At 40.5% G+C, this 27179-nt stretch overlaps 3 protein-coding genes and 1 non-coding gene across 5 annotated transcripts; 3 read left to right on the top strand and 1 right to left on the bottom strand.

Moving 5' to 3' along the window:
* Window positions 1-965: 965 nt before the first annotated feature.
* LOC116250486 (uncharacterized) lies at window positions 966-3321 on the top strand. The gene is made up of 7 exons (XM_031624125.2): window positions 966-1768; window positions 1861-1965; window positions 2071-2197; window positions 2282-2353; window positions 2435-2480; window positions 2577-2871; window positions 2957-3321. The coding sequence occupies exons 1-7, from the start codon at window positions 1726-1728 to the stop codon at window positions 2983-2985; spliced, it is 717 nt and encodes a 238-aa protein (XP_031479985.1). The 5' UTR covers window positions 966-1725; the 3' UTR covers window positions 2986-3321.
* Window positions 3071-13582, bottom strand: LOC116250484 (small RNA degrading nuclease 3-like). 2 transcript variants are annotated; one of them, XM_031624123.2, is made up of 13 exons: window positions 13274-13582; window positions 10011-10277; window positions 9719-9901; window positions 9162-9251; window positions 7983-8051; window positions 6436-6576; window positions 6141-6257; window positions 5760-5829; window positions 5529-5629; window positions 5204-5338; window positions 5015-5122; window positions 4812-4916; window positions 3071-3659 (listed from the first exon to the last, which is right to left on the bottom strand). In XM_031624123.2, exons 2-13 carry the CDS (start codon window positions 10041-10043, stop codon window positions 3261-3263), a joined length of 1551 nt encoding a protein of 516 aa, XP_031479983.1. In that variant the 5' UTR covers window positions 10044-10277; window positions 13274-13582; the 3' UTR covers window positions 3071-3260. The 2 variants fall into 2 exon arrangements, with proteins under 2 accessions (XP_031479983.1, XP_031479984.1); XM_031624124.2 differs by lacking the exon at window positions 13274-13582 and adding an exon at window positions 12815-13215.
* A 2491-nt stretch (window positions 13583-16073) lies between these two features.
* Window positions 16074-16160, top strand: LOC116251781 (small nucleolar RNA R38). The gene has a single exon (XR_004171837.1). It is a non-coding gene; the product is annotated as a small nucleolar RNA R38 (small nucleolar RNA).
* A 7575-nt stretch (window positions 16161-23735) lies between these two features.
* On the top strand, window positions 23736-26129 carry LOC116251650 (uncharacterized protein At4g06744-like). The gene is made up of 2 exons (XM_031626032.2): window positions 23736-24804; window positions 25251-26129. Exons 1-2 carry the CDS (start codon window positions 23954-23956, stop codon window positions 25756-25758), a joined length of 1359 nt encoding a protein of 452 aa, XP_031481892.1. The 5' UTR covers window positions 23736-23953; the 3' UTR covers window positions 25759-26129.
* The last annotated feature ends 1050 nt before the right edge of the window (window positions 26130-27179 follow it).

The raw sequence follows: 27179 nt of genomic DNA, 5'->3' as shown, positions 1-27179 counted from the left end.
TAGGTATACATGACTTCGGTACCGTCATGTGTTTGACTGATGTCAATCTCATCCATTGTCATTGTGGTTCAAAGTCACACACACCAAACAATATGTATATGCATTTCAAGGGTATGAAAAAATAAAATTGAACACATCTTGAGAGTATATCGTAAGAATAAGTCTTACAATTAAATCACAAATTACTTGTACTACAACTAAGTTCACACAACGCACATTAATTAAGATCAACTTTAGCTCATACGTTACTAAATTAACATCTGAATAGATGGCTAAGGGATTAATTGATCGGCTGTTCAACACAAGAAGGTCGCATCTCGTATACTATTTCAGTAATACTAAAGTTTTTTTGTTCTATTTTTGAATTCTTTTTGTATTTTTTTGAATCAGCTGTCTGGCAGCTTGATTCAATTTCCAATTTTACGAAGACCGGGTGATGCAGCTTATTTGATGTCATGAACAAGAGTCATGCCGAAAAAGACGCTGTAAAGCGTCGCAAGGGTAAATATGCAGTTTTATTATGTCCTCTAAAATAAATAACCATTTTAATACTTCTTTTTGTCGTTATAAAAAAAAAATCTCCTCTTTTACTTACCAAGGATATCCTGGTGAACAAGGGGGGCGTATAACCAGCTTCATACCAACAAAGTGTCCGCTTACCATGCCTTTTCCTTGGTACGGAACCAACTGCGACTCTTTGTCCCACCAAGGAGCAAATGGAAACTGAATACAATTGGCTTGGCCGCTGGTTCCAGTTGAATTTGTCATGAACTGACAAAAACGCTTCCAAAGCGTATGAAAACGTGACACTTCTGGGTAGGCCAGTTAAACCAAATTTGTCGCCACCAATTCAGATTGAACAAAGTTTAAGCTCTAAAGCATAATGGAAATGGTGAAATACTTCAAGCCACAAACTGCCATCACTGATTCATGGGATGAAATTTCATTCGCTTAGAAGTTTAACCGGAAAAAAGAAATGCCTGAAATGATACAACCCAAAGCGCATAATAAGTTCTTTGCTAGCCTCTCCCATCAAGTCCCCCCAAATTTCGCAAGGTGAGTTCGTCTCAAATCTTACCGGTGCTGCGAAAACCGAAGGCAGCCTAAAGGGTACGATCAACGTTGTCATTTTGCCACTAAAATAAATATTCTCCAGCATGAAAACAAGGATCACGAATTTTCCCACTCAATTTCGTTCACATCGAATCCTTCCTCTATGAGCCAAAAAGGGGGTGGCTCCCACATGTAAGTCTTCCTCCCCAGCCCTCTCTTTCTTGTCTGATTCCCTAGCGACGCGCAGTTCGAAATAGGTCATCGGATTCGAAGTTCACAATTCCTTAGGTGGGAGAGGCTGAAGAAAAAATTTATTGTATACCAATTGAACGCGTTCCTTAGCGAGAGTACCATTCGACGCACGAGGAGTTGCATCTGGAAGTGTGGCGGAAGAAGTCGGCTTCCTCGTAAAGGATTGCGAGCTTCTCTTCAGGTTCTTTCTGTAAAGACGCGCGCGCTAGCGAGTTTCGGAGGAGAGGAGAATCTTTATAGGCCTGGTCGAGCTAAGCAAGAGGAAGGACGCTTATTTAAAGGTAACATATCGGTAGAGCCTTTCACCGAAAGCGACGCGTATTGGTAGATTCTTCTCAGAAAAGCAGCCATTTACGTCTCTCGCGCTTGATCCCGTCTATTGTCCATAGCCTCTTCGAGGAGTTGCAGATCGCTCACCCCATGTCGATCTCCGGCATCCAAGGCCAACTGCTGGAAGTAACAGGTGAACCCTCGAACGCCATCTTCATCACCAAATCAAAATCACGGTATACCTACTTTTGTTAATTAGATTTGACCTTGTTTGCCGTTGGGTAGTTGTTGGATGCACCAAATTGAAGGACACAGAATGGATATCCAGGCAAGACCCCTACGTCTGCCTCGAATACGGAAGTGCCAAGTTCAGAACCAGGACGTGCACAGGTGAGAGAAAAAAACATCATCCCTAATTGTGACGATTCATCTGTTCTTCTTTCCATACTTCACGTTGTTTCCCCCTTAGCACGATCTTTTCATTGACCTCTGCAGATGGAGGAAAGAATCCCACCTTCCAAGAGAAATTCATCTTTACCCTCATTGAGGGTCTCCGGGAAATCAACGTCCATGTCTGGAACAGCAACACGTTAACCATGGACGATCTAATTGGCAGCGGAAGGTAAGCCCTTTTCTCAGGAGTCCCCCATCACGCGCGCTCTCTTAATTCTTCTCAATTCAATGCTTGATTTTATGTTGTCATCAGGATTCAGTTGCAAAGGGTCCTCCATGAGGGATACGATGATTCGTCGTGGCCACTCCAGACCAAACATGGAAGGTGACCGCTTCTCGCAAACTTGCTCGTCTTAGCCCTAGTTTCACACCCTACAGTCTCTTAACTCTCTGTCATCTGTAACAGGCATGCAGGTGAAGTGAGGCTGATACTGCACCATCCGAACCTGAATGTGAGTTTACTTGTTCCACTCTCGGTTTGATTGCTCCTACCTTTTAGTTTTATGATCACATCGATATAATTGTTGTTCATCTCTTTCGTTTTGCAGAAACGTCCGAACAACCAGGCAATGTCTTTCCCCACGTATGCACCATCAGCACCACCGCAGCACCAGAGCACTTACAACGTTCCTTATACTCAGCCACCACCCACCGCCTACCCTCCTGTTGCTTGCTACCCAAACCAAACTCCATCTGCATATCCGCCACTGTACCCTCCACCACCAGTCCCGATGTCAAGCTATCCTCCTGCTCCATATCGCCCCCAGCCTGCTGTTTATCCTCCGCCACCGTATCCCCCAACAACGTATCCTCCGGCAACATACCCACCGGCTCCATATCCAGGTACTTCTGTCAACTATGCGCTGCAAGACTAGATAATACAATGAATCTATCGACTGTTTATACGCGTTTGGCTTGTTTTATACAGGGTACCCAGGAACATACCCACCATACTGATGTTTCAAACGGAGGTGCAGCGTATGACTTTCAGTTGAATCATCCCAGCAAGAACTTGCAGCCTTTTTCCTGTCGAATCTGATAGTTATGGTTTGCAATACTGTGACGACGATTCATCACATGTATATTTTGGAACTTGTAATATGCAAATTGTTCTTTGACAAGGTTGTTTGTCCCTCAGCTTGCGTTTCTTTTCATAAATAATTTTCAGAAGTGGACCACACCTCAATGTGAAATGAAAAAATGTCGTACATATAGATGGCATGCAAATATGCTCAGAGTCCATGTTTTCTCGTAAGAGATGATAAGATCTTATGCAAATTTTTTATCTCTTCATCTCTTTGGCGGAGCTTCTTATTCAGCCTTTCTATCTCTTCCACATGTTTGCACTTCGTTGAATCTAAGTTGCCTTCTGAAATGCCCGCAGGGCACTTGATCAAATCTTTCTTCCGTCTTTTAGAAGCCTTAATATCATCTTGGATGGGCCTCTTCTCAGGAAGATCAGATGTAGCTGGTTCCTCGCCAAACTCAATTTCCCCTTCGGTACCCTTCTTGGTAGGGATACAAGGTGCACCAGCAGGCTCCTCAACTTTCATTTTACGCACACATACGCTAATAAAGGTGCCAGAGCTTAGTTGAAGCTGGACACGCTTCTGGGGGCGTCCCTCTGAGTCCTATATCATATAGAAGGTTCCAACATGAGACTTAGTTACATGACAGTACGGAGATGTTGCATATTGCTTGAAAGTCAATGTCAAAATATTCAAATTAATCAGAAATAAAAGTGGGGTGGGGACAGAAAGAGTAAGAATAAGAATCTTATCATCCAACTTAGCTGCTGATATTTATGGGGACCTTGGCACCAAGGGCTGTATGACAAGGTCGAAGTAGTCGAGAAGAGTTTCAAAGACATTCGGAGGTTCAAGACCAAAATAAAATGAGATACGGCAACGTACATCTCATAAGTCCACCCATGACATGCCTAAAAACTTAAAAGCTTTTCCTCGTCATCTAAAAAGAAAATCTACGAGTGTCCAAAGTTTGTGAGATATTATCAGCTTTAGCGATTAGGTGCCTGAGATATTTTTCAGAGGTAACTCATCAGCCCAAGTTCGCATGATACAATATGCAGAACGCTTTTTAGCACATTGCGACGGTTTCAGCTTACGCAGACAGCAAAAAAACATTATACTGATAATTCATTTGATTAGTTCCAAAAACAATTCATGCCTGAAGCAAAAAAACGACATTGACAGGGAAGACTGATGTTTTAATAGGGAAATGGTGGAAGGCTCCATTTAGGAAAAACCTATAAGCTCATAAGCAAACAAAAAAAAGAGGAAGATCGGCCTTGTTGTCCATATTGCTACAAATAATTGAATCATGACACAGAAATAGGCGTGTAATGTAGCAAGTGCAATGGCATGTGTAGGGGATGGGATGCACATATAGATACAATACAACATGCCCATGAACGCAAAAAGGAGTCCTGTGAATTTTCTTATAACTGCACTGTGTTAAGTGCCAAAGTCAGGGCAAGCCAACTCGTAACAAAGTGAGACGGCGCATATCTGTCAGTGTACCCTTATACTGCATTTGGGAATACCAAAACTAATGCTACTTTGGAAACTAGAAGCCACCTACTCGAATTGATTACCACTGCAGGCATTACTTCTCAGTTTTAGCCACTTATGAATGCAACAAAAACAAGCATGACATGGGAAAATTTATCAGCATGATCTTCTTGGACTGTAATATGCTTATTGCATGGTGAGGATTCTGGAAAAACGATAAGAGACATTGAAAGCTGTAATAAATAAGAATACCTTCTCCATTTCGCCTTCCAAAATTTCAAATGCTTCATTTGCCTCTCTAGACGACTTAAAAATTGCGAATGTGGAATTTTTTGAACCTTTAGAACGCAGTGTAGCCTGCCAGGAAAAGAAGTACCCAGCATAATTAAACAAAACTACATGGAAAAATCTAGGGGACAAGAAAAGATTATTTCTAACTGGAAGCAAGATGAGACCTCAATTTCAACAGCACATTCATCAGGAAATATTTTCCGCAGTTCTTGGCAAGAAACCACCATAGGTATATTATGAAGCAGCAACTTCACCAGTTCTGTTTTTGGCAACTACCATATTCAACAAGTACATTAGGAAATAATACAGAAAAGCTAATAACGAATAAGAACAGCAGATACTTCAGAACCAACATTTTTACTAGGAATGACAATGGGGTCATTAAAACCATGCTCTAGCTTGGCCTTGACAAGCTTCATTGAGCCACGTGCATCATCTAGACAGACATGTGGAGCACCCTCTTCTCGTATGTAATAACCTAAAATAGACTGGAAAAGGAAAAAACATTGCCATGTGTGACATACGATGAATCAAATATTTAGTGTAAGATACAAAAACACAACGCCTTGCATCCTACTGTTTCACTACGACTAAAATATCAAACGCATAAAAAAATCTATTGCTTTAAATGAACAATGGAATCATGTCATAAAGAAGTACCAATGCTAAGGAGCTTACCTTGCACAAATTATTCAAACTGGGTGTATAGTAGCTAGGTTTGTCCAGACAAGTGAAGATAAAAGAAGTATCAATGACTCTTCTATGATCAATTCTTAATGCTGCAAAATAAAGCAAAAATGGTAACTCAAACTACGTGCAAGTTAAATATGAAGGGTAGATCCAATCACCAAAACAGGCACATGATTATTTTCATGAATTTATCGGATAGAAGCAAAGAAAGAATAATACCCTCTAAATCATGATGCAGGCTATGGCCCACTAATATAGTTCCTGGTTTTAATAGTTTCTTCATAGTTTTCTGCACAAAGCAGGAAACGACTGAATGAACAAAAATTAGAAGAAAAATAACAGCTGACAATTTAGCGTCTGAAGTGTAAGCCCCATAGCTCTTGCTTATGTGAGAGAGGAAGGGAGAGCAAAAAACAGGTTAGGAATCACAAGTAGAAATATCATCCACGCAACAGAGAATAGAAAGTTGGCGCACTTTGTACATTCTCAAATTTCTCAAAATTTCTCAGAACCATTTTCTTGATGGAACAGCTTAGTCGATGCAAGAAATATCAAGATAAAGATCATTTAGGCTGCTAGATCCAGCAAGCATACAGATACCTGCACATCACTTAGGCAAAGAGTGACTCCTTCCAGATCACAAGCTGAGACCCCAGTGATGTCAGTTCGATAGTCAGAAACTGCCTTCATGGGATTTACCAAAACATCCAGCTTAACCTAGAAACCATGAACTCTTTTAAGTAGAAGATAAAAAGGTCCTAATCAAATGAAAGTTAGGAAAAAAAAAAATCTGACAGAAAATTCTGTTATTTACATTTAATAAATTTCACTGGAGCCATCAATAGATAAAAAGACCCTTAAATATCTAACGGCAGACTGCCTGTAAGAACTATACCTCCATGTCCTCATCCACTGCACACACTTTCACCACTGCCTCTGTACCATCTTCACAAAGTACCATCTCACAATCAATAGCAATCATTGACTTTGAGCGTAATATCTTGGAATATTTGCCCATCCTCGTGACAACCCATTCCTGCTATATTAAGTCAATTTAATCTCATGCAGTAATGTAAATCACATCGGAGCTGCATTTACTAAAGGCAAATCCCATGCACTTGTATGGTAGGACAAATACAAAAGAAACTTTTCTAACCCAAAGAACGAACAATCAAAATGTGAGAATGACAAGAAGTATCAAAGTGAAGGGGAGCATGCAGTCTCACCAGAGAAACATGAATTGCATAACTATTCTAGCTACAGAAAAGAAATCTTCAATTTCTGAGGATACAACTCTTCCTAGAGAATGTTTAAACTGACTGCAAGAAAAAAATCCATGGCATGGTTTTCATAAAGGACTTATGTTTATTTCTATCCTTTCTGTTAGAAAAACAAATAAGAAATGCTGAGTTATGGAATTAAAGCTCCTCACAAGATGTTCATTAGAAAGTGGGTAACATAAACCACTGAGTATCCTGAGAACTGCCATAAAGTTTGATCTCCTTGTACACAGCCATCATTGGATTTTTTTTTTTTTTTTACCTTAGTCTCCAAACAGAGCACTTTCAATGCATAGACCCAATAATACCGTAAAACACGTTCTATTGCCAAACAATACAATACGAATATTTTCATGTTAAAATTTTCAAAAAAGAAAAACAAATAAAAAATTAAAATATCTAGGAAAACAAGCACTTGAATTGCATAAACATAACTAAGTAACAAGTATATCCTATGTGAAACATGCATGTTTTCATTCGACATAATTAACAACTTAAAATGCCTTTAATATTTAAATGAGCACCAACTACATAAATTTTATTGGGTATGGCTTACTCGTTGGAGTACTGAAACAACTTCATGGTCATAAAACATGGATTTCTTTGTTTCGTAGGACAGAAGGATATATAGGCTCATATAAAGAAAACCATGAAAATCCCTAATTTTGTTGCATAAAATCAGCCCCAAATTTACTCTTTTACCTCAAAAGTTAAAACATAGATGTGTCTGAATGCTTTCATGATAACTTAATACTTGGGCCCCAGGAATTTATGTAACTTCAAGTTCCACAAAATAAATAAACAAATAAATCAGTTGCTATTTTTTCTGTTTTGAAGGAGAGATGCAAGATCTACCCTGTACCATACCATAAGATAAGACACATGAGGAATACCAAGTTTACAGCCTGATTAGTAATAACTACACCAGGTGCATCATATCAATTTCCCGTATAGTTACAAGAAACTATGATGCAACTCTAGATACACATAACAGATCAAATAGACTGACTAAAACAATTAAAAGCGAATTCATTATATAATTTCTTCTTTTCCTTTCCACGGAAATGAAACATAGGCAGCATAACAATAACATCAAAATACCAGTTTAAGAACAAGAAAAGAAAACATCTAACTTAAGAAGAACATGCATGTTGAACCAAACCTCATTATAAGAAGGCAAGGAGTAGTATTTTGGATAGAGTGGATGACTATATGTCAGACAGACCAGCCTCTGCTCTGCCACAGGAACAAATTAAAGGTTACAACTAGAGGGGGAAGAAAGAAATGAAGTCATTATGAGTGATGAAGGTGGAGCAAAGTCCATAAAACCAATAGTACATCACCAATAATTTAAACCAAAAAGTAACCAAAGAACATTTATGTAATGTTCATAGATGAGAAAAAATAATGCATCATCACTTTCCAGCTGGGCCATGAGACAATACTTTTGCCTGAATCCTTTTATAGAAATCTTGAAGAACTTGTATCAAGAAATCAGAATAATGAAATAACTGAAAATGACAAAAACTAACACCTTAGTAGAGGACAAGAACGGTGCACAGGCTGCTAATGTGAATACCATATAGACATTCCTAAGTGGCCTGACATATATAGACCACCCTAATGAAGTAGGTTTTCCCCCACAGACCATTATTGTGTTGCACTTAATGTGATAAGAACAATCTCTATAGCCAACATTCTCCATAACATTAGATTTAATCCTCATCCTCACAATTGTGAAAGTAAACAGAGACTCCTGATTCTCCTAGCAAACATGAATGAACAACTGTCTGGATACCATGTAAACATGAATGAAGCCCAACCTGCTCCATGAAAGTCAACAGCCCATTCCTACTCTACCTTATACAACTGTAGCATTCTACCAAGTGAGGATCTCATGATCCAACTATCCAACTTAAAACATCTTGTGACACAAATGGCTGCCCTACGTACAATATTTGGAGGCAATCAAACAGCCCACCTAGTAGAAAACACCATCTCTACAGAAAGGACTCCCCATTTGCCAAAGAATTCATGTGCCTCTCTTCTTTATAGGTCCAATCAAAGAACATCTGAGCTGAACAACAACCACGAGAAAAAAGAACACATGAACATGGAGGGCATCAGATTCAAGGCCTACATTTAGTTGTGTGCAATAGATGCAAATATCAACAAACTGCAAAGGACCTTGTAAAAAAATTATTGGTTTTATAACAATTTTAAGCATGTGACAATGCAGTAAAACAAGCAAAAAAAATCAACAATCAAAGTTTGGCATGTTTTGGATCAATCAGCTAGGGGATCCCTTTCACAAGAATGGTGACTTGCATTCCAAGAATACCTGCTCTGGAGATTCTCTGTGCCCAGCGCTCTTTATAAGCTCTTCCATTGTCTTCTGGTTCTCGTGCATCTTTATGACCTTAGTGAAAAGCTGTTTTCAAAATGGAATTTTGTATCATCTTAAATATAACAAAGCATACAAACCAAGCATAGCCAGGTAGGTCAATCCAGCCACTTATCCACATTCCGTACAGCAGGGTAATTTGGGAAGTTGCACAAGACAATTTCTTAGTAAATCAACAATGCAAATGCAATAAACCTGCTCGTTAACAACATAAAGAATGAGATACATGCTAGTAGACTACAAAGGCAACAACATCTCCCGTTATCTACATTCCTCAGATAAATGAGTACGAAGGTATTCTTTTAGGGAACATTTGAGTGTAACAGTGCATCCAAAAGAGCAACTACTAGTATTGGTTTATACTGTTTGGTACTCAATACAGCGATAGTCTCGAGTCCCCCAGGCAACAGATGGATGCATCCAAAATTCAGCGTAACCATATAAGAAGCATGCACCTATCAATAACACACCTAATGATGAAATCTGAACACTACCTTCATATCTTCTTCATTTGTAAACGTCTTAAGAAATGCAACCAAGATGTCCACAGACCTCCTCGTGGGGTCACCTAGGCACGAACCGAATTTGGAGTCGTGAGTGCTGAGGAATTCCTTCCATCCTCCCTCAGAACCCTTCATATTCTGTGTTTGGCATACTTTCACAATCTTGACAAGGACCTGTTTGCAAGGGAAAAGAGAAAAGAAACAAGAAGAACATGTTTGGATATTTCCCAGTTCCAGGTTTCCTAAAGGAAGAATAAGATGATGAAGAAGAAGAAGGGTCTACCTCCTTGTCGCCCTTCGCGATTGCTTTCTCCATCGATCTTCTCCTTCACGGAAGCTGAACAATGTCTTGGCAAATTTCAGCTGTGTTCGTAGTGGAAACAAGGAGCTGAAGCAAGGATCTCGTAATCTTCGGAAGTTTCACGCCAATATTGCGTCTGTCCTCCGAAGGCACTTTTGAGTTTTGTGTCTATTGTTTGCAATGGCGAAATATTGGCAATTGCCACGAGAATAGCCAGCAAGGCAACTTTGAGACGCAAGCTTCTCTTTCCTGCATCCGCAGTAAGAAACACATCTTTTCATTACTTTTTTATTGGAATAAATGAGCTTTGAGTGCTTTCAATTATTTGGTTCTTGCATTTGCTAATTCAACAGAAGCAAGACCGACTATAGTATAATTGTTCCATAAGCAGCACCGCACTGAAAAAAAACAGCAGAGGGAGCAAATACTTCCAATCACAAATGTTCTATCAGAACCCAGGAAACCATAACACAGAGAGCAACAAGCAAATGTTAACTTGCATAGAAATTCATGAACAATCTCACATCGACTCAAACAGATAATCAACACACAGATGAACAGTTCTCAGTTCAGTCACGCAGAAAATTAACACAAAAATGGAGAGTTAAAAGTGCTTGGATGGGAGAGCAGCAAAAGAAGACGGCAATGGCATCCAGAGGCAGTGGCTCCATCTGCAGGCAGAGGGAGCACTGGCAAATGCAGAGCTAAAACCGAAAAATGAAATATGCGGGAGAGCAAGACTGCGTAGTGTTAGGGTCATGATTAGCATCAATGTTGTTAAATGCGATGAAGCAAAGCAAAGCGCTAAGCCTGTGAAGTGAGGTGAAAAGTTCCGAGCTGAAGCGAAGCATAAGCTTCACGAACAAAATTATAAAGTATATAGCATCCATAAAAATAATGTTAAAATTAAGAACAACTATTAAAATAACAAATATGTAAGTAAAGAACAACATGAAGAAACATATTTGCTTATGCTAATTGTCATTTACAACACCATATACACATTAGTACATGCACATACATTTTATAATCCTCAATCAGAAAATGATATTCAAAAATGAAAATAACTGAAAAAATGTGGGGCAATCCCTAAATCGACCTGTCGTAACAATACTTTCTACATGAAAAGATTTATTATGAGCCCCAAACGACCTATCCTAAACAACACCTAATACCTTCTATGCATAGATCATCTACAACAGAAACCAAACCATATTACATAATGTATTTAACATTCACATTGGACAACCATAACTGTAAAATGAAGAATGAGACAATAATATCAACTAAAAGAACAACTAAATAAACAAAAATTCAAGTGAACAATATAAAAAGACAGAGTTTTCAAATTTCATGTAAACTAGATGAACAAGTACTCAAGAAAAATCATCTTCTTAATACAGATGCCAATAAGTTTAAACAAAGTTTAAAATTCAAATGTTCTCATCATCGTCGTCTTCATCAGAAGTAGACAAAGGATCTTCATTTGAACCATCCATATACAGGATAGAATTACATTTTCATCTTCTGCCCGTATATAAATGTAGTAATTGTCTTTCCTTTTTCTAAGGCTTGCTTGCATATATTCATCTTGCTGATGTCTCAAACATTAAATCTAAACAATGTGTTGCACAAGCAAGTACAAATCACTCTGCGTGTGCATGTGCACGTGCATATATATATATATATATATATATATATAAAGATTCATATCAACATTACAACATTATACTAATAAGTAAAAACAAGGTTATTTCTCTAGTATGAAGAACCAATCAATAGAATTTTTGGAAAAATTATCCTTGAGCATCAATTTCCTTAAGCACATATTTAGGTATTAGAAAGAGTGACAAAAATCCTGAAATAGGACAGTATGACATGATCATTTTAAACAAGTAATCAAGGCATCAAGATAGCTTTATATGTCAAATGAAATATCTATATCTATATCTATGCTAAGTTACAAGGATGCTAATATGGATGAAAGTATCAAGCAGTTTGAATTGAAAATGAATCAATCCAATGTTGTCTAATGCTGTCAATAAAGAAGATAAGAGACAATGCATTCACAACAGATTGAGAACCAGTGCCTACTTTGAACTGAAAATCTTCAGGAATTTCTTCAACAAAATTCAAAGAAACCAAACAACACTGAAGGTTGCAAAGAGTGACAATGAGTCTTTGCACTTGCAAGGCATGTGAAATTTTTGGAGCCAAAGAGCCAACGCGCAAGGGCTTTGCTATCCAGGTAATCCATCTCTCTCTCTCTCTCTCTCTCTCTCTCTCTCTCTCTCTCTCTCTCTCTCTGTGTGTGTGGTGTTTTCATTTACTGTGGACATGTAAACTACAGTCTTCTTCAGTCATTTGATAACTCAGTTGTGATTGGCTTTCGTGTTTTCATTTACTGTGGACATGTAAACTAGTCTTCTTCAGTCATTTGATATCACTTAAGTCAGCTAGCTTGTTTGTTAATGGCTTTGATTTCTTTAACAGCATGTTCATAAAAGACCTGTGCATTTTTTTGCAGGTGACTGGTGAGGTGAGAAGCGCGACGGACGGCCATCCACAATTGTGGACGGCAGTGGCTCTGCCATAATCAACAGCCGCTCGTTTTCCTGCCATCTACGCGATGGCTGTTCACAAATTTCACTTGCCACAACTCATCTTGCAGTGCTTGTGATTCAAACAGTTCAAAAATGAAAAAACCCAATCAGCAAAGGAACAATATTCACAACGAATGGACCAGCCTTCCATGAAAAGCAGCAACAGGGAGAGCCGGAAGGTACCTACGGGTGGTGAGGATGGTGACCGCCGCTGACCTGTTCCTTGCGGAACTTGGTCGTCCGGAGAGGCACCGGCTGCTTGGTCGCCTGGAGAGAACTCGGATGGAGAGAGGCGTCAACCAGGAGGAGGCTGAGTGAAGAGAGGCCAAGGGTTTTTCCTTGCAGAAATGGATAGTCGAAAGAGGGGCAGGAGGCTTGTGATTTAACTTAACGTGAAATTAGGGGGAAAAAAACATTTGCTGTTTATATTACAAGTGAAAAACATGGCGCCTAACAACAATTTAGCATTCGGGATTGAAGCCGAAGCCTAGGAAACAAGAGGGTTTTTGGAGAGAGAGAGAGATAGGCCCTCTCCCGCAGACGCGGCCGTGAGGAGCCACCACCATCGTCGTACAAACGCAGCACAGAGAGAGAGAAAGAAAGAAAGAAAGAGATAGACTGGCAATGACGGTGAGAACTTACGCAGAGAGAAACGGGTAGCGAGTGATTTCTCCTCACGGCCTGCAATGCAGAGGCTTTCACAGCAGGAGGAGAGATCAGTGGATGATGACGGGGATGCAGTGGCATCCGTGGCTCCTCACTATGGTGCCTCGACGGGCAGCGAAGAGAGTGATGGCGGTTGCGGTGGCGACGATGGCGAGCTAGCGACCAGCTTCGACAAGGAGAAAAAGGAGGATATAGAGGCGCGAAATTTTGGCGGTGCCCTAACGAGACGAAGAATAAATACTGGAATGGGAATTTGCAGATGAAGTTTGTAAATTGGGCGTTGATCAGGATCTCAAACCTTGTGAGACCCACTATTTAAACCCACCGTGGGTTTTGGTAGAAGCGACCGAGGGTCGGCCTTTAAATCACCTAATAAAATTCCCAAATTAACTAGGCAGAAAGAAATTTCATAAGCCATCTTTGTTAAAATTTGAGGTGTGTGACAAGAGGACGGTGGAAACTTTGTGACATTGGGGCGGTTTAATTATTTTCTTCCTTGCTTCTTGAGGTCCCATAATTAAGGTTTTTGTTTAGATGGAGGAAAAAAATGAATGAAAAAGAAATAGATGATTATAAAGTTTGTTTGGATAGAAATGAATAAAATGTTAAAATCATTTTTGTTTCTACAAAAATAAATCATATAATTTATAATACTTTATAATAATATCCTTAGCATTAAAAAGTGTTTAAAAAATTAAAAGGTTTACCTTTAGAACTTATAGACTTGAGCCTTTCAATGCAACCATGTTTACAAATATAGTTGTCGTTGATCATGTTTAGCATTTTGACATGATCAACACATTAACTAGCCAAAGTTGGTCCCCAACAAAGTATTATACAAATTCCACCTTCATATTGGGAATTGATTAGTTGATGAAAATAAGCCCTAAAAAAATTGGTTTTATGATTATAAGAGGGGAGAGTGTGCTTGACCGTGTCAAAAAGAGGCGGAAAGCTTTCACATTCTCCTCTATTAAGATTAACATATAACCTTCTCTAACTAAAATGAGATGTTAGGTCATTCAGTTATAGAAGGTAGAAATTTCAGTGGTATAAACCATCTCAAGCTAAACTCATCAGCCACGCATCCTTTTATATATATGCAACTTGATATAAATAATACAAAAAAAAAAAACGTAAGCATTGTTCAATCCTTTTCTATATCTCTCTCTCCCTCCATCCAAACAGGGCCTAAGAGTGTCGGTCTTTCGGCCCTCTGGTCAGGGTTGGGTCGGGCTTGATAATCTTTAATTTTAACATAATCATGCTTTATATTATACATATAAATGAGCTAAAATATGCAATTGAATCTTTTTCAAACACTAATTATCCATTAAACTGAGTAGATGCACAAAATGCAACTTATGAGTTGCAGTGAATTTTAAACGAGGATGCCTTCAATTAATAAATAGTATCTACAAAAACCATCCTATGTTTAAAGTGTGAAAATAGAGTGGAAGCTTTTATATATATATATATATATATATATATATTACCAAATTAACAAATTGATTTCTGGGTGAAAAATTTATGGAAAAATTAGGTGAGTATGAAGAATATTTCATTTTTTCGTTCATCAAAAAAGCCGAAACCCGACCTCCCCCCTATCTCATAGGGAATCATGCCTGTTTTTAGTTCTCTTCCAAAATTAGTTGAGACTTCAAACATTGTTTGACGGTTCTGTTGATATCTATTGCCTGCCTCATCAATGAACAGCTTGAACTTTGAAGCGGCCGAATTGGCTGGACCAACAAATCCAACATCACTTCTTTCATAATACAAAGTGAAATATTTTCCAGATACATTTTGAGTTGTAAAGTGTCTATAAGCTGATTTGATGTAACTAATACAGTCTTGTATCCCTTTAGTGAAAATACTATTTCCTGACTCATCTCTTATAAGGAAGGCCTAAAAACCAAGGCTCAAGATCACAAGTGGTTCCGGATATTTGGTTTGAAATGGTTTCAATGTTTTCAATTTTTTCATTAGCACAAAGTTCATATACTTCAAATGGGTCAGGTTTAATCTGTAGTTCAGATTGAATTTTCTCAAAACTGGATCCCTCCAAATCGATAACTGATTTGAGTGCAAAACTTTTTTACATAAATATTCGTGTAATACTAAAACAATGTATTCGATACTCAAGATAACATTTCAGATTCGGGTCATACGGGATCCGGACGATCCGACACCTAACATAAGAAAGTGAGGGCTCATAAGTAATTTCATTCCCGCTGTCTTTCCTTTTTGGAGCCAAAACCCTAACCCTAGCTTATTTGTATCTGTCTCCGGACCTCGTCCACCAGTCGCTCTCTTCTCTCTCTCTCTCTCTCTCTCTGTGTGTGTGTAAGGTGACACGCCGCCTCGTCGTCGTGCGTGGTGGTCTATCGATTCAGTATCTGTTTATATTTTTCTTCGAATCGTTAGCACGATGCGAGGCAGATGATGATATCTTCGAATCATAGAATGTACCTGACGAATTTTGGGTATAATATGTTGTTTAATCGAATAGGAAGATCTGATGTCTCTGCTCTCTCCAGTATCCCCCTTTCCTTCCCTATCTAGTGAAACCTGTTATCGCCTTTAGGTTTTGCATATTTCTGACGAAGGGGAAGTGGGGCTCGATCTGCTTTCCAAAGTCCCGTTTTGGGAAGCGGATTCATAGGCTCCTGTTCATCATGTGATTCGATTATTCTGGTTGTTTCGTATGTTCTTCTTAGGTTCACAAATTTTTCTGATGAGCCTTACTTTATTTGGTGATGTCACTGCAAATGGGAAGTGTGAATGATGAGAATACAAAAGAGAAACAGTTATCCCTGTCTGAGCTATATGCCTGCTGATCTTTTTTCTCTCTGACACTCCTGTATTTTTTATTTTCACATCTTTCCAGTCGGTTTTTTTGGTGATTACGAAGGATGTTGGTTGCATTTCCTCGTGAAATTTTGATTAAGAAATTGTAGTGTGTTGGGTTTTTGAAGGCACGCATGTGTGGATGAACAAGTTTTGTTTATTTGATTTCATATTCAAGTCTGTCTAGCTAAGGCTCCTCAAGAAGCGAGTTGCAGGTTTCAGGATCCTTCCTTTGGAAATTGGAAATCTTAGCTTCTTGGTTCTCAACTTTACTTTATCCTCCCAGATTATCAGTTGCACATTCTCTTCTTTATTGGCCGATGATGACACTTGAAAGTTCTGAAATGCAGGAGTTCCTTACTTCTGTAAGGTTGAATTCTATTTTTACTAGGACGGTCTGAGGCCTATATATCCTGTATTCTCATGAATTAAGGCTGGTTTTTGCTGTTGTAATGCATCTTTATGATGTTGGTGAACTCAGAGAATTTACTTCACTGCACGAAAAAAAAATCATGTCCACAAGAAATACATTTTTCGTTTTCATCAATGAATTTGAGAACTACGTGACTGCTATAGAAGACATGGTACTGAAAAATAAAGTGGAAGGAAAATTATATCAGATGATTCAGACGGAACAATATTCCCTAACTCCCATAGAAACATTTTCTTTGGATTTTAAAATCGCTTTTTCTTCGTTCTGGATCCGAAGAAACTTCTAGCTTTTTTTGTGACTGTGAAGCAGGGAGTCAATGTTATTATCATTTTGTGACCCAACGGCCGAGGCAAATGACTTCCAAATATTAGCTGATTTTCATACGATGATAATGAAAAGTACTTTTTTTATCCGAAAAATGCCAAAGAGCTAGAAGTTTCTTCGGATCATGAGAATGCAGGCAGCCTCAGCCAAAGAGCACCACAAGTTGGTTACCACGATCATGAGAATCCGGAAAAGATGTCTCTTCTGTCTGTTTTTGAACACCACTCCGTGGTTTTTAAAGCTGTTCCTTGCGATAAAAGGTATTTTATCGACAGTCTCTTCAGATTCGGTTCTTTTTCAGGTTTTCTCAGGCTCGCTAAGTATTTTTGTGCTGAATCCAGCCAAGCCGGTTTATATCGCCGTAAAAATCCTTATAGCGACTTTTTGCCTGACACTTTTAAAACCAGGTTTTTAACCAAAACCAAGTTTGGGTGGTGTACAAGAAATCTTTGTGAAGTGGGGTGGTATTTGGATCACAAGAAAACTTTGTGAAACAGGGTTTGTGAAAAGAGTGTTTTGACGTGAAGATGAAAAATCTGGCCCCCTTAGGGGTTGTTCGGATGACAATCTAAAACCAGATTTGAGAGACAAAACTTGATTTTACCTCAAAACACCATTTCAAGAGTGTTTGAATGACATTAAAATCAGGTTTTGATTTTCATAAAGGGCCAGAAAAACCTGCCTGCGTCCAAGTTTTTCACTTGAAGTTGTCATCCAAACAAGTTTACAAAACTGGGTTTTGAACCAGGTTTTCAAAATTTTGGTTTTCACAAAACCAAGTTTGTTCACGTTTGGTCAGTTAAGAAGAAGAGAGAAAAAAAAAAAAGCAATAAATATGTAGAGTTACCTAATACATGCAGCCAAAGCCTAACGCTTCTTGTGGGGGAGAGAATCTGCCATGATCTACAACCTTTGCGACAGGTCCAAACCTCTACTAGCGGGCCTCTAGGATGCAAATCTGGACAAGTTAAATTAAGGTGTACTAATAGACTTTCTTTTGAATAAGTGAATTTATAGTATAAATAGCCACATTCTACCTCCATTAATGTCTTTTTGAGTGCATTATGTGCGTGCTTATGTCAATAAGGACTCGTGTGCATTTATGCTTGTAAAACACAACACATTATATGTTTAACTAACATGCACACATGCAAAACCCACTAAGACTGGGTTTGAGGCTCGATGGACTCGAAACTTAGATCAAAACTGAAATCCAAGTTTTTAAAGTCGGACCCTCGATAACCTTGGTGTTTGATGGCTTTCTGAAACCATCAAATCTCTCATCGAATGCAGGCAGCCTGAGAGCATGCGACGGTCCGAGGCGCCATTGCCGGTGATGCCCATCTATAGACAAGTCTCTCTCTCTCTCTCTCTCAATCATTCACTCACTAGGAAAGGAGGGATGGGTTGCTGGAAAAAGAGGGCTCTGCACTCTGCAGCCCTTCTTTTCCGGGAACTCATATGGCTAGAAAAGTGGGCTTCAAACACACCGGCGAGGTGATGACCTCACCGGCGGTTTGAGTTTTTCCTCACAACCCTTGGCAATGACTAAGGGATATGGTTTTTTTGAAAACCTTGGCCATTGCCTAAGGTTTGTTTATGCTTGAAACCCTTGGCAATGGCGGAGGGTTTAGCTTTTCGTGAAACCCTCCGCAATGGCCATGGGTTTTGTTTTTTTGTGAAACCTTCGGTCATTGCTGAGGGTTCTTCTATGGGTTAATAAAATAAAAGAAGAACTGCTTTTTGTATTTTTGATTAGTTTTTTCATGGTTGATTTGGCTGGAAAGCGGTTAATGCTGAGGATCCTATGCGCTCCAACATGATGCCAAATTTAAATGTTGAAGTGCTTAGAAATAATCATCGCAAGTGGTAATACTCTAAGTATGAGGATCACAAGTGGTAATATTTAAGTATGCGTAGAAGGGAACGTAAAAGTGTGAAGTTAAAGGCCTTAGATTAAGTTTAGTGGATTTTTCCTGTCATTCTCCAGCACCAGCCTCTCCATGGAGTATTTCTTGAGCTCAGCCGGCTTTCCATTTGTTACATGCAAAGAAATCTTTGGAAATAACGTAACGTACCAAAAAACTTAAAAGGGCATTTGCCACTTGCATTTCTACATTTTGCAAGATTCTTGAAACACATGTTTGATCTTGTTTTCAAAAATAAAAATCAAACGCCGAACATACACAGTACGAGCAGAGCATGGCTTCCGAACTCGTGTTCTGCGTTTCTCTATGTTTCTGTTTTCTACTTGGTTTGCTGCGTCTTCCTTCCTGGACAAGCATAAACATTAGATCATCCTCCCTTCCAATTTATCGACGTAGGACGGAAACAAGCTCTTCTGGTAACGGAAGCAGAGCATCGGGACAGAAAAATGCTTCATTTTTTGCATAAAAATGTGTGCATTCTTAATTTAAAAAGATTAAAGATATCAATTACATGAATTTTAAATTCATGCAACACTTTAAAAAAAACCATATATTTAAGGTTAAATGAGAGGAAGGGTGGTCCTATTTTAAATTCATGGAAGTGAGATCATAGGATCTTAAATCACTGTCAAGTGAAACAAACACAACTTCCTACACAAAAAAATGAATTTAAGCATTGAGGGCAACCATCGCCTTTTATTGTGTGGTCGACACTTACAAAAGCGACTGGTAAAAGACACCTTGGCGCAGACTGCAACCAAAATACTCTGGTCCATTCATACTCTGGGACCAACTTAACATCACTTGACTTGGTCTTCTTCTTGGTCTGATTAGGTGGTGTGCTCGGCCCCAAAATACTTTTCAAGGTCATAGGAATGGAGCTGTATGTGATGGATTTTAAGTATCCCTGATATTTCTGTATGTGTTCGATTCATGTTCAAACATAGCAAAGTATCAAGTTTACTTTACCTTCGGGTAACACATGACATAACGTTCAAATTTGCCTATCAGAGTACCATCAAGCTTACCTCACATTTAGGGAACATGTGTACCCTGTCATCTTCATGCCATTCCCACTTATGTACCGCGCCACTACTGAACCAGGACCCAGCGATGTGCTGCTCTTTGTTCGTTAGCAGAACGAGCAAACAAGGTGCGTTTGTTCGTTTCCGTTTATTCGTTGAAATTTGTATTCGTTCATATTCGTTCAGCGGATGGTTTTTGGAATTATGCCAAACGTGTTTTTGTGTGAGTGGGTTGTTTAATCCTCTCGTGTTTGAGTGAATCTAGTGTTTGAGTGAAGGCCAAAGCGTTTCCCTTCCTCTCATCTTGTCATGTTTAGAGCTGCTTTCGTTGCCTTAGAGTGACGCTCCACTATGCCAATCAGGCTTTTTTGATGATGGTTTCTGGAAGTGATGTAATCAGATCCAATGTTGTCGAAGTCGGCCTCAATCGGGCTGATTGGTAGTGGATTCTATTTGGTAGTGGATTTAAGAGTGCATGCCATGCATAGTTATTTTTGCAATTTTTATTTATTTTTATATATTCTGTGTTAATTTTTAAAAATAATTTTTAATCCTTTTTTTTGTCATTAATTCACAACCGATCCAGTTGAATTATAGCTTCAGCAGCTCCGCGGAATCGGTTCATGAACCAGTGGTTTCAATTCAATGATAGACTCATCATCATCGTGGGAGTTGACAAGGACCATTGGTGGACCTATCGTTTGTCCAGGGACCAGGAGTCCGGACATCCTTTTTTTTTTCTTTCTCCTTTGGTTCTGAGGGTCGGATCCATCTGCGTCGCTGCTCCAGTAAGACCAAATGATCCTAAGGACGTCAAATCCCTTTCACACTGTGTGATTTGGGACGTTACTGGATCTGCCGCGATGTGCTGCACTTGGACCCATATGACATGGTTATGGATATGGACACAATAAGTCGCGGTTCAAATGGGCCCAGAACTGGACCCGAACTAAGATGACACTTGTTTGGCCCCAAATTGGTCGCTCATTCGTTCCGAGGCCTGGATACTCGCATATTCCACATCGGACCCATGGATTTCAAATCCAAGGATATCAATCACCCACTAAAGTTTAGAGCTACGGAGCAAAAGAATAAAGAGATATAAGAGATGAAGATGGGGCTTTTCAGGTGGAAAGTAGTGGAGCTCAGGCAACTAAATCTCCATTTCATGCTTTAGCGTGTTCACCGGGTCGGTCTTGAGTGACAAAGTGTATCTCTCGGAGCGATACAGGCTGAGATACTGCCTTTCGAATAAGATCAAACATAAAAGCAACGTCGCATGTGTGCATTAAATCCGCTCACAACTACTCCAGGACATAGCCATAAATCTTATTATCAGATCTCTCTGAACCTGGAAAAAAAAAAGTCATGGTAATTCTGAATATATATATATATATATATATATATATTTGACGAAGCTGAAAAGCAAATTAAAGCATCTATTATCAAGATTTTCCTCATTGTATTAAAGTGGGAAAAGGATTAGGATTTGTGAATTTCATTCCCGGGCCAAACAGGAGAAACGTGAGTTGGAGGAGCCTTGTTCTCCCGTTTCCAAAGATTTTTTTTTTTTATTTTTTTTTTATTTTATTTCGTCAGCTGCCTTCTCGGATGTAAGGATGGTATTGAATCTGACATAAAGCATCGGACGGTCCACGTTACGGGCTGGATGATCATTGAAGGCTTTGTGGTCACGAGCTCCATGTGCTCAAAATCAGAGGTGATAACTACCGGCCGATGCCCTGCAGAGCGGGCAATCTATTTATGATTGACAACATGTCCAGCCAGCGCTATCTGCACCGATTGAGCCAGGTGATGCCGAACTTGTTTAAATGTGACCAAGTTCCTGATCCGGAAGCCCGTTAGTAAGTGGAGTTCACGAACTTGGTCAGACCTTCAAAGAGGCAGATACTTAAATCAGCCGCCCACTTCAAGTCTAAGTCAATGATGACACATCAATTAGACTCCCCATGTCAAATTCTTTATTTATTTTTTGATATTGAATGGCTTTTTCGAATACTCATTAATTTTTATAGGTTTTTTTATTTATGTAATAAAAAAATTTCCTGGCTCACAAACATTCTATTACATTTTAAAATGGTTCCAAACACTTATTTTTTTGTGAGCAAGGTGTGGGCAATTGCTTACAGTAGCATGCAAATTTTACTTTCTTTACACATAGAAACATCATTGGTTTTTAGCTTTTTCAATAGCAGTGGTCCTTCAAGTTTGAAATCTAAACTTGAAACGCCAGGAAAGATAGAAGAATCAATGGAATTAAGACTCCTGCATATTAAAGTCCACAGATTTAAGAATGAGGCAGTGCTTTCACACCAACTTTCTGCACCCCGTGCCCTTTGCTGCTACAAATTATTGAATAAGGTTCCCGTGAACACTTTTTTGATGACTTGAGAAGTCTTTGTAGCTTTCTTCTTTTTCTCTAAACGAATTGCATCTACCGACATGATAGCTAGGTAGGTCGCAGACGAGGAACAACAACGGTCCTGTCCCATAAGGACCTCTGTTCAACTGTCCCGTGTTTGTACTGCCTGCTTCTTTCAAGCAGCACGTCGACACACACATTTCATACTTCGAACAGTTCTATATATGCACTTGTATTTGCAATCAATATCAAAGAGATATGACCTTTAGCAATAACAGGTAAGTTCAGTACTTACAATTTTTCCACATCTCCGGTAGCACGGAGTAACATTGGTTAAGGCACTTAGAGTAGCGCTTATCCCCATTTGCTGTACAGAAAAGTAGCAGATTGATGATAAAGCTTTCACTCACTCATTAAGGCCTGCCAAGTAAAATGTTGATAAACTTGTGATGGTGAACGGTGTGAAACAGTGACATTACTTACATTATCACGACCATTGCATATGACATCACAGCTATCGTATCAGTATCTATACATTGATAATGAAGAGTTAAGCGATCTAAGTTCTCTGCGCTGAAAGTTCGGAAGAATGATCTAACCCGTCGGAAAATAGTGCCTTCCGCAGCTAATTAACGGTTCAGGACCATGCAAACACGACTGCATGCAAAGTAAGAGAGTCAATTTGTATCACTATCGATGGTCAAAGACCGCTGCCATCTGGACCATCTGTTCTCCCTTGCTGGATTCTTTTCACTTGTATGCAATCTGATTGTTTTTTTATCAGATTCCAAGCTGCAGGCAACTACTTCGCAAAGGGATAAGACGAATGCCGCCACAAACAATTCCTAGTGGCCTAGAAAAAAGAATGCAATTAAAAAGAGCAGAAGCAACTTTTTTTTTTTCTTTCCTTTATCACTTGGCTGGTTAAGAACAAAAAGAAGGATAGAACTGTGATTGACGACTCTGAAAAGAAAAGAAAATTGGAAATATAACAGTTTTCTCTTCATTGAATGCGATTTTTATCCAGTTGATCCTCATTGATTTCTCTTGCCCACCCCATGGACGAGCATTAGTGTGCCTCCTCCCATCCCTGCAGGAAAGGGTAAATCACGCTTTCACTGAGGGGGAGATTACAACAGAATCACGAAGAGAGCGGTTGATTGTACATATTGGTCGTGAAAATCCAAATATCACGTCTGTGAAGCATATGATTTTGCCTGAATCACAAGAATAACTGATGCTGCAAGTAGATTGATCTTGCTTGTTGAGTCTTCGAAGATTCAGGCGTCAGCCACTCACGTCGAAAGGACAGGATCGACGCTTTCTTCTTCTTCGTCTGCTCTGGATGAATTTCTTCCCTTCCTTTTTGCTTTTTGAGTTTTTACCTTCTGCATTTTCTAATTTCTCGGTTGGCCTGACATGGGGGTTACGAACCTTATCCTCGTTTACAGTTTTTATATGCCGTCCGATCAAGAATTCCTGCGGCTATGAATATCTTACCGTCAGGAACGTGGTTCCCACCAAAAAGCAACAGAGGGAGACTTGCCGGGGAAAAGCATCGGTCAACCTCATGAGCAGACATTTCACGGAGCCGCCGGACATCAGAGTAAAAGAAGCGTCGGGGACGTGAGCCGCTCTTTCCCCATCTATTTATTGGACGAAATCGTCTTCTCCTCCTACTCACCACCACCACCAAGACGGAGGAAGCCCACAATGGCCGGTCGCCAGCCTCCTGCCGCCGGTAATGCTGGTGGTGGACGTCGTGCCTTTTCCGTGACCCCCGTCAAGTTGTTCTTCCTTTTCTTCCTCCTCTCTTGTCTCTCACCTGCACTAACCCAACAGCCATCAGGGCCGGCCCGTCAGGACCTTGAGATCGGCATTGGCATAGGGATCGGTGGAGGCGGAGGCAATAGCAGTGGTGGAGATTGTGGATGCGCCCCACCGCCTCCTCCACCCGATTGCCCGCCACCGCCACCACCGCCGCCACCTCCGCCACCGCCGCCACCATTAAGTGATCTTTTATTTGAACAGAAGCTTATCATCCAGAAGGCTCTGCAGTATGTGGAGGATGACCCCAACAACATAACGTGTTCGTGGACAGGCGACGACCCCTGCAAGTACAAGGGCTTCTTCTGCGCGAAGCGCCCAGGTGACAAGCAGCTTACCATCGCTACCCTCGACTTCAACCGCTACAACATCGCCTTCCATCCCAAGGGCCTCGAGCAGTTCAGTTGCCTCACGGACCTGGCCATCTTCCACGCCAACACCAACCGCTTTAAGGGCACCATCCCTGCAGGCTTCACCAAGCTCAAGTACCTCTACGAGTTCGACCTCAGCAACAACAAACTCACCGGCACCTTCCCTGATGTCGCCTCCTGCATCCGCAATCTCGCCTACTTCGACATTCGGTTCAACAGCTTCGCCGGCCGCGTCTCACCCTCCATATTCACCGTCAACTTGGATGTCTTCTTCCTCAACAATGACGCCTTCTACGGCCCCATCCCGGACAACCTCGGCAATTCCCCTGCCTCCGTCCTCAGCTTCGCCAACAACAAGTTCAGCGGGTATGCTTCAGGAACCTCTCTCTCTTTGAATCTTTGTGCTCATTGTTAATTTCTTCTTATTTTTGTGGTTACCATTTTATGGCTCTCCGGGAAAGAAAAAACTTCCAGAAGAAACGGACAGTAAAATTTAACGCCAATGATGAAAGTCCATCTTGATCCATTGTAGTGTATTATTATTACTCATTCCTTGAATCTTAGACCCGCCGATTGAATACAACCATAAAGCAGAAATCGCGGAGGGCGTGGTACAGGAAGATCACTCCAACTGCATCGAGATGTGTGAACGATAAAAAAAGCATTTGTGATCACCACAATCATTTAACCTTTATGTTGGGCGATTCTTTTTTCTGGCACCATCGTTGGGCCCTGTTGCGGCTGCTGCAAATTTCCTTATGGTTTCACGAGATGTAATTTTTCTTTTGTTTTCTTTCTTTTACGGTGAACAGAAACATTCCGACCAGCATCAAGAAGATGTCGGAGACGCTCATCCAGGTGCTCTTCCTGAACAACCAGCTGTCTGGCTGCCTGCGGCCGGAGATCGGCTACCTAAAGAAAGCGACTGTGTTCGACGTCGGGGGCAACCAGCTGACGGGCCCCATCCCGCTGTCGTTCGGGTGCCTCCAGAAGGTGGAGCAGCTCAACCTGGCGCAGAACATGCTCTACGGGGAGATCCCGGAGGCGGTGTGCCTTCTCGGCAACCTGGCTAACCTGTCCCTGTCCCACAATTACTTCACTTGGGAGGGCCCGGCCTGCCGACGCCTGGCGGAGCGCGGCCTGCTCGACGACCGCTGGAACTGCATCCCCGGCCGCCCCAACCAGCGTTCGCCGGAGGAATGCGCCGCCTTCGCCTGCAAACCCAAGCCTTGTCCGGACTCGCCATTCGAGTGCGGGACCAACCTACCCTGTACCCTTCCGTCCGCCCTTCTCCACCCTAGCCCCAGGATTACCACCTAGCCCCCGCCCCCTCCTCCTCCTACTACTGCTATTACTGTGACTGTAACATTCTCTTTTCCCTTCATCCATTTCTATTTTCACTTTCAGATCAAGAAAAGTGTATATCATTATATCAGACATGGTCGTCCTGGTCTCGAGTTTGAGTCAGAATCACCCGCTGGATTCAAACCAGAGACATTTGCCCCCGTCTCTCCTTACCATGTCAATTCTGTGATTGGGTAACTGGTTGGTATTGATGACCTAAGAAGACTCCATTTACTCCCTCTCCCTCTGTATTTTGATGGTATGAATTGTGGGATTCAAATCTGATGCTCAGTGTGATATGATCACGTGATTAAATAAAATCCTAGTAAGCTTACGTTTTCCTTCAATCCTATGGTTCGCTGGTAGCAGTTTCTGGATAGAAATGATCAGCCGTAGTCTCTCATTTATAAAAACGACAAAGTTTCGCCATGTGAAGAAGATCTATCGGGAAGAGAAAAGATGGGACGATGGGGATGACGGCGATAACGACGATGGTGTGTTAGTCCCATGCTTCATATGAATCAATCCTAGGAATCGAATGCAATTAAAAATTAGGAATCCTTTTCTTTATCTCACTTACAATTTAAGAATCGCTCTCTGCAAAATTTTCAGCAGAAGCTGTAGTTCTGTAAAATCTTATAGTACATTTGGGTTAGTTTAATTCCGTATCAGGTACTCGAGTTAATTTAGTTCCAGCTTCACATAGTTAAGAAGACAGAACGTGACAAAACTTTTCTGATTGTAACTCGAGCATGGGAAAACAAAATCCAGGGTCATGTTCAACTCTCGTGATCCCAAGTAGGAAACCGATGAATGTTGCAGGCTTGCAGCTGTATATGCGGATGGCTGCCAACTTGTTGGAGAGGGACCGTGTTTGGCTGAGAATCTAGTTTCACATGGCTCCTTTCGCTCTTATGTCTTGATCCCAGCCGACCGACGAGCTGATCGAGCCCCTTTCTCAAAATTCTCACCCTGGTAATAGTGTTATCGACACCTTGTTACCACAGTTTCTCTTCAAACGACCCACAGCGGCAATCGAATTCCCAACCAAAGCTGCCATTATGAGCTATCAATGCTCGCAACCTCCTACCATTTACTTCTGTGAAAAGAAAGGTAAAAGTCTGACACGCTTCTCCTTGACTTTCATCTTCTTTTTGACTTTCGGAACGCCCGAGATTTTAGGTTCTTCTTGATTTTTCGGAAGCATTCGATCGCTCACTTACGAACAAACTGAAGCAAACTTAGCACACTTTTTGGTTTTTGGTTGTCCTTTTTTAAGCCTCCGCTTGGTATATACTGTTGAGGATGGATTCATGGCTTCAATCATTTTTTTGGCAATGGCCTCCCATGGACCCAAGATCTTCAAGCATCTTCCCTTTTAAGAAGGTCCCCTTAAA

This window comes from Nymphaea colorata, chromosome 3, assembly GCF_008831285.2.
Source record: "Nymphaea colorata isolate Beijing-Zhang1983 chromosome 3, ASM883128v2, whole genome shotgun sequence".
In the NCBI taxonomy this organism is placed as follows: Eukaryota; Viridiplantae; Streptophyta; class Magnoliopsida; order Nymphaeales; family Nymphaeaceae; genus Nymphaea; species Nymphaea colorata.
The sequence above is the reverse complement of the archived record's forward strand: the minus strand, read 5'-3'. Positions and strand labels throughout refer to the sequence as shown.

Excerpts from the sequence above, each read along its gene's own strand:
- LOC116250486 (XM_031624125.2), top strand. The coding sequence starts at position 1,726 with ATGTCGATCTCCGGCATCCAAGGCCAACTGCTGGAAGTAACAG. Across the intron at positions 1,769-1,860 it reads CCAACTGCTGGAAGTAACAG|TTGTTGGATGCACCAAATTG; the intron begins GTGAACCCTCGA and ends GCCGTTGGGTAG. Across the intron at positions 2,354-2,434 it reads CTCCAGACCAAACATGGAAG|GCATGCAGGTGAAGTGAGGC; the intron begins GTGACCGCTTCT and ends CATCTGTAACAG.
- LOC116250484 (XM_031624123.2), bottom strand. The coding sequence starts at position 10,043 with ATGGAGAAAGCAATCGCGAAGGGCGACAAGGAG. Across the intron at positions 9,252-9,718 it reads CAAATGAAGAAGATATGAAG|CTTTTCACTAAGGTCATAAA; the intron begins GTAGTGTTCAGA and ends TTTTGAAAACAG. Across the intron at positions 5,339-5,528 it reads GTTTGAATAATTTGTGCAAG|TCTATTTTAGGTTATTACAT; the intron begins GTAAGCTCCTTA and ends TTCCTTTTCCAG.
- LOC116251650 (XM_031626032.2), top strand. The coding sequence starts at position 23,954 with ATGGCCGGTCGCCAGCCTCCTGCCGCCGGTAATGCTGGTGGTGGACGT. Across the intron at positions 24,805-25,250 it reads GCCAACAACAAGTTCAGCGG|AAACATTCCGACCAGCATCA; the intron begins GTATGCTTCAGG and ends TACGGTGAACAG.